We start from the raw sequence: 17,578 nt of genomic DNA, 5'->3' as shown, positions 1-17,578 counted from the left end.
AAGATGGCTTTCTTTACTTGGAGTAGAGAAGGCTGGAGTGTGGGTGGGATCTGAGAGAGGTGTCCAAAATTATTCAGGGAGGGGGGGTGGTTGAAAAGATGGCCAGTAGTAAACCTTTCCCCCATAGCAGGGCTGTCAGTAACCAGAGGGTGTAGGTTTAAGAAAAGGAATAAATGTATGTTTTTTGGGGGTTGGAGAAGATGTTGCTTTTACCAAGAGGACGGTTGAGTTTGGAGTGTACTGCTGAGAGGATGGTGGATGGTGAAACTCTCAGCAACATTTCAGTATCTAGATAAGCATTTGAATTGCTAAGGCAGAGAAAGCTGGTAAACAGAGTTAATACAGACGGGTACTTCATGAATAATGTAGGCAGGAGATTCTGGGTGCTGCATGAGCCCATGACCATACTTTACAAGTTCTCAATCGTCTCCAAAGTGTATCATTCTGGAGAATTTGCAAATATTTATCTTTTCTGTTTCTAGCGCTGACACTGTATTTCCTAGCACTGCCTGTTTATATTTCAGATTTCAAAGCTTTATATGTTTCTCTTTGACATGAAAGCTAATTTTCTAATGCAAGCATAAAATCAGAAAATTACCTTGTAAGTAATTCAAAGAAAATGTTATTATCAAACATTACAGAAGCTTAAAGTCTTTCAAAATTAGTGTCAGTTCCCCACAACTGTTAATAATCCTGTACACTTAACAAAGCTGCACTTTGATTTATTTTTATGGATATAATAATATTTATGGTAGAAAGCAGTTCTGATCAAACAATTATTTACGGAAATGGTGAAAATTGCTTGGACCATGAAAATTGTTGTGTTCCTAGACTTTTCCCTCAATTGAGATCAGATTTCCCTGTATAAGTTTAAAGTGAGGCCAGATGTCAGGCTTAGTTGTCGGGGTCTGATTTCACCTGAGGCAGAGGGGCTGTGGAGGTTGTTTCACATCCCTTGCTCTCTGTGAATGCTGTCAAAAATGTGAACTTTTGGTAAGAAGTTTAAATTAGACTTGTATAAAAAAATAGCAGCTGAAAGGAGAGACTTGCTGGCATGAACATGTCCTCAAGTTTTCAGCATGATCGTTGAGATTTACGTAAGCCAGAGCAAACCACAAATAAACAAAAACAGGCAAAGTTGAGAGCTTACAATGCTGGCTGCTCCCATAGGGAGTGCACCTGAGAACTGATTCACTGACGTATATTTCATGTTAAGTTTACCATTCTACTGGAATTGTGGCATAAACGAGTCTGCTCATTTACCACAAAACTCGATATGAAATAACAGTTAATGTTCATGTTTAGTTTAGCATTTTGTAAATTGCAGTGCTTAATTTTAAGTGGCCGCTACAGTATAACACATTTAGTGCTGATGACAGGAGACAAATTTCTAGATACCATTAATAGTATTAAAGTCATAGAGTCATAGGAGAGTACAGCACCAAAACAGGCTCTTTGGCCCATCTAGTCTGTGCCAAACCATTTAAACTGCCTACCCCCATCGACCTGCACTGGGACCAGAGCCCTTCTTACCCCTTCCATCCATGTACCAATCCAAACGTCTCTTAAACGTTGACATTGAGCTCATATGCACCACATGACCTGGCAACTCATTCCATAATCACTGCACAAAATATTGGCCACTAATATTTTGCTTCTCATTTATGTTTTCGCATGATCACATGATGATTGTTGCCAACACAGTCTCCATTTTGTCAGTGATCTAACTGATTTTACTTAAATTTGAACTTGATGAAGGTGCTGCAAAATAACTGTTCCTCACAGACCCTTCATGCTCGGTGTTCCTGGCAATACACAGATATTCTGCCTTTAAAGGTCACTTCAGTTGACCTTGTGTAAAGGAATAGGTTCACTAAGATTTCCTGGGATGAATGCAACATCAACATGAGTCACTCAGGCTACGTCCACACTAGAATGGATAATTTTGAAAATGCCGGTTTCTCGTAAAAACAATAGGCGTCCACACCAGGCGTTTTTGAAAATACCTCCGTCCACATTAAAACGGGTATTTGGGTGAATCTCCTCCTACTGGGCACGCGCAGGACACATCTACAGAAAACAAGTGAAGAGGAAACGGTATACAGGTGCACATTCCTTTATCTGAAATTCTGAAATCCAAAAAGCTCCGAAAACTGAAGTTTTTTTCGCTGACAGCTGGCGTCACTCAGGTGTGACGTGGCAGCACTAGCAGAGGCCGCCAGACGTCAGTTGTGGCTCAGCGCTCGTACTGGTTACACGTGCATTTGCTTTTCCTGATATTTTGTGTTCACTGGACTTTGTGTTTAATTGTCAAAAAGAGCTGCAGATACCCTATGGGTAACAATGAGAAAAAGAGAAGGAAACATTTATCATTATCAATAACGCAGAAAGTGGAGTTATTGTAGAAGCTTGATCGTGGTGTGTATGTGCGGCGTCTTACTGAAGAAAATAGTGTTCGAACTACCACTGTATATGATTTAAATAAACAGAAAGACAAGTTACTGAAGTTTTATAGTGACAGTGACAGTGACGTTCTACATTTATTCCAATAAGTCATTTACCATGTGTTTGATTTGGTTTGTTTGAAGCTGTATATTTTTATGTTTTATTGAATGTTTTTGCTGGAAATAAAATTTCTTCTTGTCATTATTCCCTAAACAATACAGTATAACAATTATTTACTTAGCATTTACATTATATTAGGTATTATAAATAATCTAGAGATGATTTAAAGTATACGGGAGGATGTGCGTAGGTTTGGTGCGCTGCTGGGTCTTAAAGTCCACAGCTAAAACAGGATAAATAAGGGACTTGAGCTTACGTGTTTTTTGTTATGGGCGGGGGGGGTCTGAAATCTGAAAAATTCTGAATTCCGAAATGCAACTGGCCCCAAGGATTTTGGATAAGGGATTGTGGACCTGTACTTGCTGCGCGTTTATCCAGTTACAGACTAGAAAAACTTAAAAGGAAATTGCCAAACGACGGACAGCTGTTGGCTCTCGCGCAGGAGGACTTAAAACTAAAAAAAAATACTGGAGCGTATGGAGGCAAGCGACAGGGAGTTCACGGACAGTATGACCCGGCAGATGACGAACATTGAAAAACTAACCCTGACAACACGCTGGAGGAACTCAGCAAGTTGGGCAGCATCCTTGGAAATGATCAGTCGACGTTTTGGGCCGGAACCTTTTGTCGGGACTGTAGAGAGAAGGGGCAGAGGCCCTATAAAGAAGGTGGGGGGAGGGTGGGAAGGAGAAGGCTGGTAGGTACCAGGTGAAAAACCAGGTACCTTCTTTCTATTTACTTACCCCTGGAACAGGAGCCCACCAAAAAACATCAAACCATTGTCTCCCGTACCATCACGGCCCTTATCAACTCTGGAGACCTTCCATCCTCAGCCGCTAAACTCATAATTCCCACACCCCGTACCGCTTGGTTTTATCTCCTCTCCAAGATCCACAAGCCTGACTTTCCCGTAGACCCATAGTTTCTGCCTGCTCCTGTCCCACCGAACTTGTATCTGTCTACCTGGACTCCATTTTGTCACCCATAGTTCAGTCCCTCCCCACCTATATCCGGGATACATCCCATGCCCTCCACCTCTTCAATAACTTCCAGTTCCCCGGTCCTGACCGCTTCATTTTCACTATGGATGTCTAATCCCTATACACCTCCATTCCTCATCAAGAAGGCCTCAAAGCCCTCTGCTACTTTCTGGATAATAGACCTCACCAGTTCCCCACCACCACTACCCTCCTCCGGTTGGCGGAACTGGTTCTTACACTCAGTAACTTCTCTTTTGGCTCTTCACACTTTCTTCAGACCAAGGGTGTAGCTATGGGAACTCACATGGGCCCTAGCTGTGCCTGCCTCTTCGTTTGTTATGTGGAACAGTCTGTGCTCCAAACCTATTCTGGTATTGCTCCCCAACTTTTCCTTCGGTACATTGACGACTACATTGGTGCTGCTTCCTGCACCCATGCTGAGCTCGTCAATTTCATCGACTTTACTTCTAACTTCCACCCAGCCCTCAAATTCACTTGGTCTATCTCGGACCTTCTCTCCCCTTTCTCGATCTCTCGGTCTCCATCTCTGGAGACAGACTGTCCACCGACATCTTCTACAAGCCCACTGACTCTCATAACTACCTCAACTATACCTCTTCCCACCCCGCCACATGCAAAAATGCCATTCCCTATTCCCAGTTCCTCTGTCTCTGCCGCACCTGCTCCCAGGATGAGGTTTTCCGTTCCAGGACATCTCAAATGTCCTCTTTCTTCAAGGATAGTGGTTTCCCTTCTGCTGTCATCAATGGTGCCCTCACCCGCATCTCCTCCATTTCCCACACTTCGGCTCTCACCCCATCCTCCCGCCACCACAACAGGGACAGAGTTCCCCTTGTCCTTACCTACCACCCCACCAGCCTCCAGATCCAGCCCATTATCCTCCGCAACTGCCGCCACCTTCAACAGGACCCCACCACTAAGCACGTCTTTCCCTCTCCACCCCTCTCTGCTTTCCGCAGGGATCGGTCCCTCCGCGGCTCCCTGATCCACACGTCCCTCCCCACAGATCTCCCACCCGACACTTATCCCTGTCAGCCCAAGTGCTACACCTGTCCCTACACCTCCTCTCTTGTCACCATTCAGGGCCCCAGACAGTCCTTCCAGGTGAGGCAACACTTCACTTCTGAGTCTGTTGGGGTCATCTATTGCATCCGGTGCTCCCGGTGCGTCCTCCTCTACATCGGTGAAACCCGACGCAGATTGGGGGACCGCTTCGTCGAGCACCTCGGCTCTGTCCGCCACAACACACAGGATCTCCCAGTAGCCATCCACTTCAACTCTGCATCCCACTCCCATTCAGATATGTCCAAACATGGCCACCTCTACTGCCATGATGAGGCTAAATTCAGGTTGGAGGAGCAATGCCTCATATACCGTCCTTTGGTGTGAACATAGGATTCTCCAACTTCTGGTAATTCCCTCCCCCTCCCTTCCTCTATCCCTATGTCACTTTGCCCCCTCCCTGAGCTGCACATCACCTCCCTCATGGTTCCGCCTCCTTCTACTACCCATTGTGTTTTCCCTTATTCTTTCTTCACCTTGCCTGACTATCACTTCCCAGCTTCCCGTCCCCCACCCCTTTATCTTTCCCCTTACTGGTTTTTCACCTGGTACCTACCAGCCTTCTCCTTCCCACCCTCCCCCACCTTCTTTAAAGGGCCTCTGCCCCTTCCCTCTACAGTCCTGATGAAGGGTTCCGGCCCGAAACGTTGACTGATCATTTCCACTGATGCTGCCCGACCTGCTGGGTTCCTCCAGCGTGTTGTGAGTGTTGCTTTGACCCCAGCATCTGCAGAGTATTTTGTGTTTATGAAAAACTAACTCTGTTGCAGAGGGATTTGCAATGATGAGGAATATGATGGCACCACCCCAGTACTTTTCACCGCCACAATACCAGCCTCACAGCCACTACAATAGCTACACAGACGGACACACAGACCCCTGGGTGGCCCCACCAACGTCTTCCCCACTCCCACAGTGGGGTCGCCCTGGAAACATTTCCTACAGTCATAGTCTCTTCACCGATGAAAGGGACGACAGGTTTTTTTAAAACTTCTGGTTACACACTACAACGCCCAACCGGCGTTTTCAGATTTAAACACTCTGGAGAGCGTTTTAGAAAAGCTGCGTTTTCAGGGGAGTAAAATGCCGTTTCAGTACGGACGGAGGGTCAAAATGAAGAGAAAAAGCTTCGGTTACGGATTTATCCGGTCTAGTGTGGACGTAGCCTCAGACTCACTCACTGCCCAGTGAATTTGATGATACTGGTGTCGGTGGATTAAAACATAATAATCTCTGATGATGATTAAATACAAAATAAATCACATTGTGCAAGGGGTAAAAGTCCAACACTGATCATAATTACATTTGCCAAAACGAAGATCTAGTAAGTCATTCCAAAACTACGTGTATTTATTTTGGATCCTGATACATCTTGCTTTTCTCTTTTGACTAGATGGGCTTCTTTCGCCGAAGGTACAAAGAAATCATTGAAGCTGAGAAGAACAGGAAGGACAGTGAAGAAAGCTGGGACTGGCTCCAGAAAGACCAGTGAGCTCCAGAGAATTAAATCATGTGACATGCAGCAGATAATTGACCCTGCTCCAGAGCCTTCCATATATGGAAGAAGGGATCCTTCTCCAGATTTTTTGGAGAACTGATAATTGAATATTTGTGTAATTCAGCAGCTGGAAGTGTTCCTGAGGCAGACACACCAAGCAGAAGATCTGTTGTGTGGTGCTTGAGCTTCCTTTAAGAATTAAGAAAACAAAGTGCTGTGGAGACTAAGAATGGAAGAGAATAGGATTTGCAACAATATAGCCCTCAGGAGATAAATTCTCTTTGTGTGTTCAGTAAAGAAAAGCAAATATTTTTATAAGAGAAGAACTTGTCTGTTCAAATGTTTATTCCTTTATATTTTTATCCAAAAGTTTTTATCCAAATGTAATTTACTCATATTCAGTTGTTTATCAGACTCACTGCACTGATGTCTTGCTCGGAGCCTGAGTGATGACAATTTGATAAAGAAGCTGTTTCGCCAGAAGCTCTTTGCAGTAAGGTCAATCTTGGTGATGAAATTCATGACCACTTGCAGAGTTATCTACCACTTTCAGTACTGTACATACTTTGCACTTTGCCTCAAACTCTTTTCCATTATCTGCTGTCTGAAACAGTGAGATTGTGTTGCTGTACACTATATAAAATATACTTTTCAGCCTATTATGGAAGTTGGGAGCAGCTGAGGAATTATTAAAGGCCTCCATGCTCTAGTTAGCTCCAAGAAAATGATTTCTGTGTCAGGCCATAATTCAGAGACTTCTCCCCTCATCAGCTGAAACTATACCATGTGTCATTTGTTTAGAATAAAGTGTGTCTATGGTAATCTCTAACAGATGAATAACATACTGACTTTTACCACTGGATCTCAAGACAGGAACAATGGCTGTCTACCTGCATCTGCAGAGAAAGTAGTTTGTGGACTAGTATGCAGGCAATAGCACAAAACTTCCACAAAATTTGGGAGAAAACTGATAAAGAAAGGAGTAAAACAGCTTCTGTATTTCTACAGGATTCCTAAAACACTCCTCACACACCAAGTTATCACAGAAATATTTGTTGAATGAGATGAGAGGAGAGTGACAAGGGAGAGGAATAAGGACTGGAGTGAAAACAGAGTCAAGCGGGAAATATCAAAAGTTTGACGACTGAGGAAAAGTGTGAGGAGGTTTATTGTGAAGCATCTGCTGATAGCAGAACTGAAAGTTTAAGATATATGTGGTAGAAAATAATGGGAGGAGCATTTGCAGGTGGTGAGGAGGTCAGTGAATTAAACGGGATAAATTTTGATTGCTTGAGGAATTGAGGGCTGTGGGCAACTGGCATGGTAGAAGAGAAAAAGCCTAATGTAGATGAGCCATGATCATAAACAGGAAATTCTGCAGATGCTGGAACTCCAGAGTAACACAGCAGGTCAGGCGGCATCTATGGGAACGATGTTTCAGGCCAAGACAAGACAGGAAAGGAAGGAGGAAGTTGCCAGAATAAAAAGGTGGTGGGGGGAAGGAAAGGAGGACAAGCTAGAAGGTAAGTTAGCAGCATGCTCAGATGCAGTGGCTTTTACAGAGGCAACCAAGGGTGTTATTGACTTTTCTTAAACGTATTTTTTGCGATTGCAAGATCTTGCTGGACATTAAAAACTCAAAGTACTTCAGGTGTACCCCATCAGCGAGTTGCTTGTTGGCAGAGAAGCTGAAGGATCTGGACTTGGTGTGGATTGTGCTGCTGTTTATGTCAGAGAGTCGGTGTTGATGTGCGAATGTAGTGTGCGGCCTAACAGCGTGTGATTGTCTTGTGAATGCAAAACCCTGTTGGACATTGTTAATGTGGAATTGCTGCAAGCTGGATTCACTGGTTTATTGGCAGATGGTAGGTTGGACAGTGGGGGGAGCTTCACGGTCTCAGTCATAGCAAGGACTAGGCATCAAGCCGCAGTGTCACCTGTTTGCAGCCAGCCAGGAGAGAGGCGTCGAAGTTGCTGCGTTCCACTGGAGTGATAGAGGCAGCTGGTGCAGCCTCCGTGCTGGGGCTGGGGCTGGTGCTGCCCTCCAGTGTGACTCATTCAGCTGCAACGCCCATGGACTCAGCCATGGGCTTTTTTTGTGTGCCTGTATTTTACTGCTATCTTACTTGAGCTGTATGCACCTTGTGCTGTGTGTGACTGTTGGTTCTGTACTTTCCACCTTGCCTCTAGAGTAACACAGTTTAATTTGCCTGTGTTAGGGTATGGTTGAAATGGTAATTAAACTTATAAACTTGAAGGTGATAGGTGAAGCCAGGTGGGTGGGAAAGGTAAAGGGCTGGAGTATAAGGAATCTGACAGGGGAGGAGAGTGGACCATGGGAGAAAGGGAAGAAGGAGCAGCTCCACGGGGAGGTGATAGGAAGGTGAGGTAAGGGTAAGAGGCCAAGAGGGCAATAGAAGGCAGAAGGGGGAAGGGAAAAGAAAAAAAGAGAAAATGAAATTACTTGAAGAAGAAATCAATGTTCATATCATCAGGTTGGAGGCTACCTAGATGGAATATGAGGTGTTGCTCCTCCACCCTGATCTGGCTTCATCATTGCAGGACAAACATATCAAATGCAGATTTGAACTAACATGGTTGGAAACCCAGAAATTTTGCTTTTGGCAGATGGAGCGGAGGTGCTCGACAAAACATTCCCCAATTTATGTCCAGTCTCAACAATGTAGGGGTGGCTGCATCAGGAGCACTAGATACAATAGACGACCCTAACAGATTCAGAGGTCAAGTGTTGCCTCACCTGGAGGGACTCTTTAGGACCCTGAATGGAGGTGAGGGAGGAAGTGCTCTCACCTTCTAGCTTATCCTCATTCCCTTCCCCCCACCTTTTTATTCTGGCATCTTCCCCCTTCCTTTCCTGTCTCAGCCTGACCCATCAACTGTTTATTCATTTTCATAGATGCTGCCTGACCCGCTGAGTTCCTCCAGCATTTTGTGTGTGTTGTTAGCCATGATCATTTTGGAAGGTGAATCAGGTTTGAGTGACTGAGTGGCCTGGTCATATTTGCATAGATTCTTGTATTGGAGTAGGGAGGATTAATTCCTGTGGTTTGTGTATATTTGGAATGTGTTGACCTTGTTGATTCCGCTTCAATAGTGTCATGAAGGGAAATCCTTGAGTCTCTCTGAATCTTGACCTTTCTGGTGACTGAGATGCTTGTGCAATACTGAAATATACTAACAAAAGCAATATTAAACATTCTGATGAAAAGTTTAATTCTGGAGCTTTCATTCATGTTCTAGTTACCTTAATACACAACTATTCCAAAGCAATTCCAGCAGCCTCCCTTCTTTCAGTTTCTATAAGCTTGAGGTATTCAAACATTCTGCTCTCCGCCCTGTGTAGTTCACACCCAGTTATGTTTCCCCATTGCTCACATTAGCTTCAAAATAAGCAAATTTTGAAATTGTCGCCCATGATTTCAAATCCATCCACGCTATTGCAATGTTATTTCCTTCCATCCTTCTGACACTCAAAACATCAGCTCATTCCACTGATTGAATCATCCCACCTTTGACCAGATGGAGTTAAGTTTACCTGATAGAGGCATATCAAGTTATAAGAGGTATAGAGGGAGTAAATACAATCTTTCCCCCATTTTAGGTACATCAAGGTGAGGGTTTAAGTTCAGAGGAAGGGGATTTTAAAGGGGGATTAAAGGGTAAGTTTGTTTATTGCATAAAGAATAGTTGATATGTGGAAGTCGCTGCCAAAGGAAGTGGTTAAATCAGCTATCATCACAACATTTAAGAGGCTTTTAGACAGGTAGAGTAATTGAATGGGAATGTCTTTGAAGGATATGGTCCTAATGTGGGCAAATAGGTCAGCATGGACGTGCACCATGTCCTGCTTTATGATGGTCCTAAAAAGACTCTTACCAACATCTCCTTACTTGATACGGAAATAAATTTTGTTTGGTGATACTCTTGTGAAGCATAATTAATGAGGTTCAGTTATTAAATGTCAGTAAGTTATTAATTTCCTGACTGGATTATAGTGGGATGCAATATATATGAGGGTAATTCAAACCTACTAAGAAATCCAGTTGACCTACATGCAGTTTGCAATCTGTTTGACTGAAGCTCCGGATAACAACATCACTGAACTTCCTTCCATAACACAATAGTGTAGTAATCAGTGTAGCACAATGCAGTACCAGCGTTCTGAAGATCAGATTCGATTTCCGCCACTGTCTGTAAGGACTGAACAGTCTCCCTGTGACCATGTCTCCCCTGGCTCTGGTTTCCTCCCACATTCCAAAGATGTTAAGTGTAGTAGCTGTGGGCATGCTGTGCTGGCAGCGTTTGATGCTGATGCAAACGATGCATTTCACCGTATATTTCGATGTTTCAATGTGCATGTGACAAATAAAGTGAATCTTTGTGTCTGTAATATAAGGAAACCAAAATGTCTCCCTAAACTTGAAGTGAACTAAGTTCTCAGTAAGATTTATTCATTGCAATACTTAGCAAAGTAGACCGTGCTTGAAGTTGGTGATAATTATTCACAGCTTTACATTGGAGGAGATTTTATTCATTTGCATGTGCTGGTAATATGCATTAAGCAAAGATGGAGGTCACTGCAACATCTTGTGAGGGGAATGGGGCAGTAATGCCATTTGCTTGCTGGAGGTTATGTCATGAAGGTGAGTCTCTGGAATTAGATCACACTTAGGGCATCATTGTACTGATTGCAGGACAGAATTAAATCTGAAAAGCCTACCTGCATTTCACCAGGTTGTTGTCTGCATTAGCGGATAAATTGTGTATTTCTTCCATTGAAAGAGTGCAGGAATTATATTCTAATAGGGCACTCAATGGTAAATTTTAACAAGGTTCAAACACCCAGTGGGGAAGTAAATGGGAATATAATTACCACTTTTTATATAGTTCTGCGACCTGATTGAGTGAAATTCAGGATTATTTGTTTACTGAGTTACTGCCTGGAATAGGCCCTTCCGGCCCTTCGAGTCTCGCTGCCCAGCAATCCCCTGATTTAATCCTAGCCTAATCATGGAACAATTTACAGACTAATTAACCCACCATCCAGGACTGTGGGAGGAAACCAGTGGAAACCCACATGGTCACGGGGAGAATGTACAAACTCTTTACAGGACAGCAGCAGGAATTGAACCTGGATCGCTGCTACTGTGGAGTGTTGTGCTAACCACTACACTACCTTCTGCAAGGGGCGCAGGGGGAAATGACAACAGAATCTCCAATGTGGATCTAAATTAATGTGAAGTCAGGTTCTTGCTTTTTTATATACATAGAATGGCAATAATGGTTGAATGCTCCTCAATATTGGTTGGTAATCAAGTCAAAGAAAAGATACAAATATAAAATGGATTTTTCTCAATAAAGCGCACTGGTCACTGCCTCAACAAAAATAAATAACTTGTCAAGTACTTTTATTCCATACTCATATGTTCACAGAAAGTTCAGGTCAATAAGAAAATATTATTTTGACTTTTGGAGAGAATGTACACTCACAGGACAACTGTACGTCTATCAGAAACTCATTGTGTAAACATTCCAACCAGTAACTAAATTTCAGACCTTGATAACTGGGCAAGAGAAAGAGCTGGTCTCTGGACTTTTATCTTGAAAGAATGTAATTGCTATGAAGCTAATGACTCGCCCATCTTCCAGTTTAAAAGACTGAAAAAAAAAAGTCTCAATATTTTTGTGGCGGTCCATTTATTAAACTTGTTACTACTAGCACATTAACTGGCAGTGTCTAATCTTGTATTGTTAGATAATGCAGCTGTGCTGCTTGAATATGCCAATATTCAAGAGGTACCATGTTTCTGTCATTTCTGCTTCATTAGTCACTAAGATTTCAATCCATGGTATGCATAGTATGAAGAGTTTCAAAGGTATGGGGAAGATTTGCGTCTCTTGAAGCAGAGGAGGTTTTTGAAGCAGTCACGAAGAGGATTGCTGAGGGCAAGGCAGTAGATATGGATTTCAGCAAAGCCCCACAAGATAGTCTGGTCTAGAAGGTGAAATCACAGGGGATCCAGGTGAGTTGGACAACGGGATAAATAAAGTTGGTTTAGCGTAAAGAGTCTGAGGGCAATAGGGCAGAGCTGTTTTTCAGAATGGAAACCTGTAACTAGTGCTGTGCCACAGGGATCAGTGCTGGGTCCATTGTAGTTTGTCATTTATATTAATACCTTGAATGACAAAGTAGCTGGCATGGTTAGGGAGATTGTAGGTGACCAAGATTGGTGGCATAGGGGACGTAAAGAGTGATATCTGAAAATTCAGTAAGGTCAAGATCATCTGGGGATGTGGGCCAAAAAATGGCATATGAAATTTAAATCCGACAAGAGCAAAGTGATGAATTTTTGAAAGGTAAACTAAGGGAGGACTTGCACAGTAAATGGCAGGACACTGGGAAATGTTGTAGATCGGGCAGACCTAAGGGTTTAAGTACTTAGTTCCCTGGAAGTGGAGACGCTGCTAGACAGGGTGGTAAAGGAGGTATTTGGCATGCTTGCTTACCATTATCGCATGGAGTATGAGTGCAGAAAATAGCTATATTACACATTGGTAAGTCTGCACATGGAATAGTGTGTGCAGTTCTGGTCATCACGGGTAGGGTTTAAATGGATGTTGGCCAAATGCAGGCAAATGGGAATAGTTCTGGGGCACAATCTGGTCAGCATGGACAAATTGTCTTCACTCTACACAACTCTATGACTTCACTCTAGTGCAGGGGTTCCCAACCTTTTTTATACCATGGACCCCTACCAATAACCGAGGGTCTGGTTGGAAACCCCTGCTCTAGTGACAGTAAATATCAGTATCAGACATAGTGATCTCCAGTATTAAATCTTGAGATAAGTCTTTGAGAAAAAGTTAAGATATAACCAAGGTTGCTTCAATTTATCTAGCAATAATGGGTAAACTGCATTAACCTATAGGAAATAAAACCTTTTTGTTATAGCAAACTGTGACCTGGAATTTGGACTCATTGAACAATTTCTCATTATAAAAAACCTAAGTTGTGGGACAAATTTAAAAATAATGGCAGTTAATTTATGAATAAGAGAGGAAAATTTCAGAAAAATATTTACAGTTGTATTGTGGTAGCTTTCAAAAATACTTAATACAAAAGCTACTTAAAATATATCAACACCTAAAATATTTTTGAAAAGTGTAAAATCTGCTTTTCAAAAATGTCTTATCAAGTGTTTCGGCTATGGTAATGCCTCCGTTTTCCAATACACAGCCCTTGGTCCACGGCAGAGCATCCACGGGTGTGATCGGTTCAGTTCTCAGGAACAGCTGCAGGAACAAGTAAGCTGGGGATGAGCAAATTGTAGTCAGGGTGGCCGAGGGGGAAGTCAGTGATTCCAAAAGCAGGAGCAGATTGGCCAGTGTAGCAGAGGTGGAATCACCATTCAGAGAGGGGCCTTATTATGAAAGAGAGCTTCTCTTGTAGGAACAAATTCAAAATCTATGAATTGCCAGATGAAAAATGATCAAATGTCTTTCCAGTTAATTTCATGCTATTCTGGTAATTGCCTAAGTAACAATAATCATGGTAATCGATTATACAACCCATAACAGATCCAAGCACGGGGCTTATGGAAATTGTGAACTATCCTTCCAACAGCAAATATTACCTGATCAGAATTTCATTCCATAAGATTATCCCCATTTCTATATTAACCTCTGATCATTGATGTCCAAAAGCAATTCTGCTTATCTGATGCATGGTTCAAAATATTTGCACAATAACTTGTGCATGACAGGTTTCAGAGTAAAATAACTTTGATCACAGCAACTTCTAATCTGCAGATGGATACCACAGTGCAAGGGGGACAGATTTCAATAGTTTCTATGACAGATGCCACACATAATCCTGTGTTTCAAATCTTTCTCACGTAATTCAGGTTGTATTCTTGGTGTGCTGAGTTAGTGTAGATTTATCAATAACATGATAAAACAAATGTTATACATAACAAGCTAAATCAAAATACAAAGTAAGATTACGTAGCTTAATCTTCCAAGGCTGGATAGTAACTGCTGGATTTCTTTTCTCTATATCATTTGACATAAGGGCATCATTTTAAATTTGACTTCTGCATCAGCTGCTTTGAAAGTGATTCCTTTGTTATCTTTCGTTCATTTATGTGGATCAGTTATCATGTTTTTGAAAAGTATGTTAAAATATTCCTCAACAAAAACATTGTATATTATTCAATTATGGTGTACTAATTTTAGGAAACTGAAATATAGTTTCATATTATAATAATAAAACTTGGAGAAAATATTTATAAGACACAACATTTCACAATCAAATGACTAAGCAATCATTGTACTATTATAAAAGAGTATGCCAAAATATGTACATATAATATTGACTACATCATGTGCCCAACAATGTTTACTTCCTTCCGCAAGTAATTGACTAGTTTTGTGACTAATTGAGTGATCTGTTTGACTGTTGGATTTTTTTTTGCCTTGTCCTCAGAAATTTGAGATTGTTGTCTGTAATATCCATTTAAGATCTTCATCCACCAAAGAGCCTTCAGAAAAGTTTTCTCACAATTCTGGAAATTATTCCCTAAACTAAACTGAAGGCCAGTTGCAGGGTTTAGATCATGTCTGATCAACAATTAACAAATTCCCAGTCCAGACCAGAAGGAAAACCTCTAAATATGTAATAATTTTATAATTAAATCATCCTAACACCACCAAAGTCAAATAAGTGTAACCCTGTTTCTCCTTAAGTTTTAGACTATTTCTTTTGTACACTGCATGTTACCATAGTCTTATGTAATCCAATTTACAAGTGAATCCATCTTCCTGTGCTTCAATTAGTCTGCAAACAACTGTGAATTGAAGGCAGGGCTACATTTGTAATTGTGAATGAACTGTGTTTCTTCAAACAAGGCCCTTCAACCGGAAATTACTGTTTAAAAAGACAAGTGGAGCAAAATTGTTCTCTCTCAATTGCACTAAACAGGCTAGAGTTAATGGGTAGTCCATTCAAAGTTTTTCCATTGTTGCTAGTGAAAGTTAGGTGTGAGGTTGAATGCTTCATTCTTGCATTTTGCAAAGAAGCAAAATTTGTTCTGTGTCAAAACACAAAGAACATTTTACAGCCAATGAAGAAAAAACAATAATTAATAGTCTCAAGCTCACAACTTATTTCAAGGAAATAATTTTACCAATTTCCAGTGGAATTGGAGTAAATAATATTGTATTTATGGGAATTTTTATATTAATCTGCTTGCTTAATTAAATAGTGATGAGTTTTACAACTAATCTTCCCCTCTGAGTTGAGGGGAAGTTCATCTTTGGTTACAGGTGGATGTTTAGAAGAATAATCTAATAGTGGGAGCTTGACATTCCCCAGCTCAGGCTACTTGAACATGAATGAAGTTCCTTAACTATCGTCCAGTTAAACTCACACAGGACTGAATTTGAATCTCTGATCGGAATGACCTAATGCTATGTAACCCAGTGGAGTTCAGAATGTTTACATATTGCTGACCTTGTTTGAGTTGTATTTTAGGCACACACAGTACTGCATACTAATAGCCAACAAAAGGTCTTAAGCTTTACTTTGGATTGGAAGATACTACTACTACTGTTTCTTTATTATATTTGGGATTTGATTTTTCATGTTGTTGCTTGTTCTTTCAAAAGTATATTTATTGTTATTTCTATCAATTTTATAATAAATTAATTCGTATTGTTACTCTGGTATTCTACATTGTTCACATTCATTTACGTGGATGTGGAGATGATGTTTCCTATGGTGGGGGAGTCTCGGACTAGAGGGCACAGCTTCAGAATAGAGGAACTTCCATTTGGAACAGAGATGAGGAGGAATTTCTTCAGATGTAGAGTAGTGAATCTATGGCATTCATTGCCATCAGCGCTGTGGAAGCCAAATCATTGGGCATATTTAAAACAGATTAGTCAAGGCATCAAAGATTATGGGGAGAAGACAGGAGAATAGGGTTGAGAGGGATAGTAATCAGCCATGATGGAAAGGCTCAATGGGCCAAATGGACCAACTCTGCCATAGCCTTGTCTTCATTCCTGGGATATGGACATTGCTGGCAAGCAAACATTTGTTTTTCTGTAACTTCCTTTAATATGAGTGCCCATTTCAGAGAACATTCAATAATGTTGTTATCTGGATTTGCATAAATCCACACAATGTTGGTAGTTGTTTTTATAAACAATTTACAGAAGATCAGATGGACTTTTAGCAATGGTTTGCAGCTTCACGGTCACCATTATGATTATTTCTCATTTCTTTAATGAACTGAACTGAATGCCATAGTATTAGCACTCATGCTTTAGGAAAATTGGAACAAGCTTATGGCTTACTGGTCCGGTAAAATAACCACCATGCTACCAAAATCATTGATGGAATTGTAGTTTGCAATATTCATCAGTGTCAAGTTTACACGGGAATGTCTCCATGGTTTTGCACAGGGGAGATCATGTCACACAGTTTTTGGAAGAGGTAACTCACATTTACAAAGAATGATAGGTGTGGTTTATAGGATTTCTGTCAGACTTCTGACAAGGTCCTGTAAGGCTGGTCCAGAAAGTTCCAGCACACAGGATCCATGGTGCAAAATTAGTGATAGAAGGTAAAAGGTAATGGTCAACAGGTGTTTTTCTGATGAGGAGTCTGTAACTACTACCTCAAGGATAGGTGATGGTGTGAAGCCACATATAGCAGTGACTGTATTAAAACTGAATCATATGAAAGCTGTAATTGGAATGTAGGAAAGCCTTTTTTCACACAGCTGGAGAGAGAGTGCAGGAGAATCCCACTCTCCTTCAACACAAATCTAACAATAAATGATTAACTACAGTTTGAATTGCTTTAACATTTTGAATGCAGTCAGACAAATGACAGAATTGCATACAGTATTTACAATGGTAGCACATCCTATCTAGCAGAACTCCTTTGTATGTTCATAATGGAATCTGTTCCACAAGTTGAACACCCAAAATATAACCCTTTAGTTATAGTGTTGCGGGATGGCTCCATGAATGTACAATTTAACCAGAGGGTAAGAGGCAAAAGAGATCTGTCGAGCACTATGCATTAAGTGACAGGGTTACATTTCTAACAGTATGCTAGTAACAGGAACATGATGTACACAAGAGATTCTGCAGATGTGGGAAATTCAGAGCTACACGCACAAAATGCTGGAGGAACTCAGCAGGTTGGGCAACATCTATGAAAATGAATAAACAGTCAATGCTTAGGGCTGAGACCCTTCATCAGGACTGGAAAGGCAGAGGGAAGATGACAGAAGGAGGGGAGGGGACAGAGTACAAGCTAGAAGGTGATAGGTGAAGCCAGGTGTGTGGGGGAGGCGGGATGAAGAGGCTGTGAGGTGACAGGTAGAAAAGATAGAAGGATTGTAGAAGAAGGAATCTG

At 41.5% G+C, this 17,578-nt stretch overlaps 1 protein-coding gene across 1 annotated transcript in view; it reads left to right on the top strand.

The window, feature by feature from the left end:
* itga9 (integrin, alpha 9) overlaps positions 1 to 15,791 on the top strand; it is a 430,612-nt gene extending 414,821 nt beyond the window's left edge. The window contains exon 28 of the mRNA XM_063054766.1: positions 6,022 to 15,791. Coding sequence (XP_062910836.1) covers positions 6,022 to 6,120 — 99 coding nt within the window. The 3' untranslated portion in view covers positions 6,121 to 15,791. The remainder of the gene's footprint in view (positions 1 to 6,021) is intronic.
* Positions 15,792 to 17,578: the final 1,787 nt, after the last annotated feature.

This window comes from Mobula hypostoma, chromosome 1, assembly GCF_963921235.1.
Source record: "Mobula hypostoma chromosome 1, sMobHyp1.1, whole genome shotgun sequence".
Classification (NCBI taxonomy): Eukaryota; Metazoa; Chordata; class Chondrichthyes; order Myliobatiformes; family Myliobatidae; genus Mobula; species Mobula hypostoma.
This window is presented reverse-complemented; position numbering and strand designations above follow the sequence as displayed.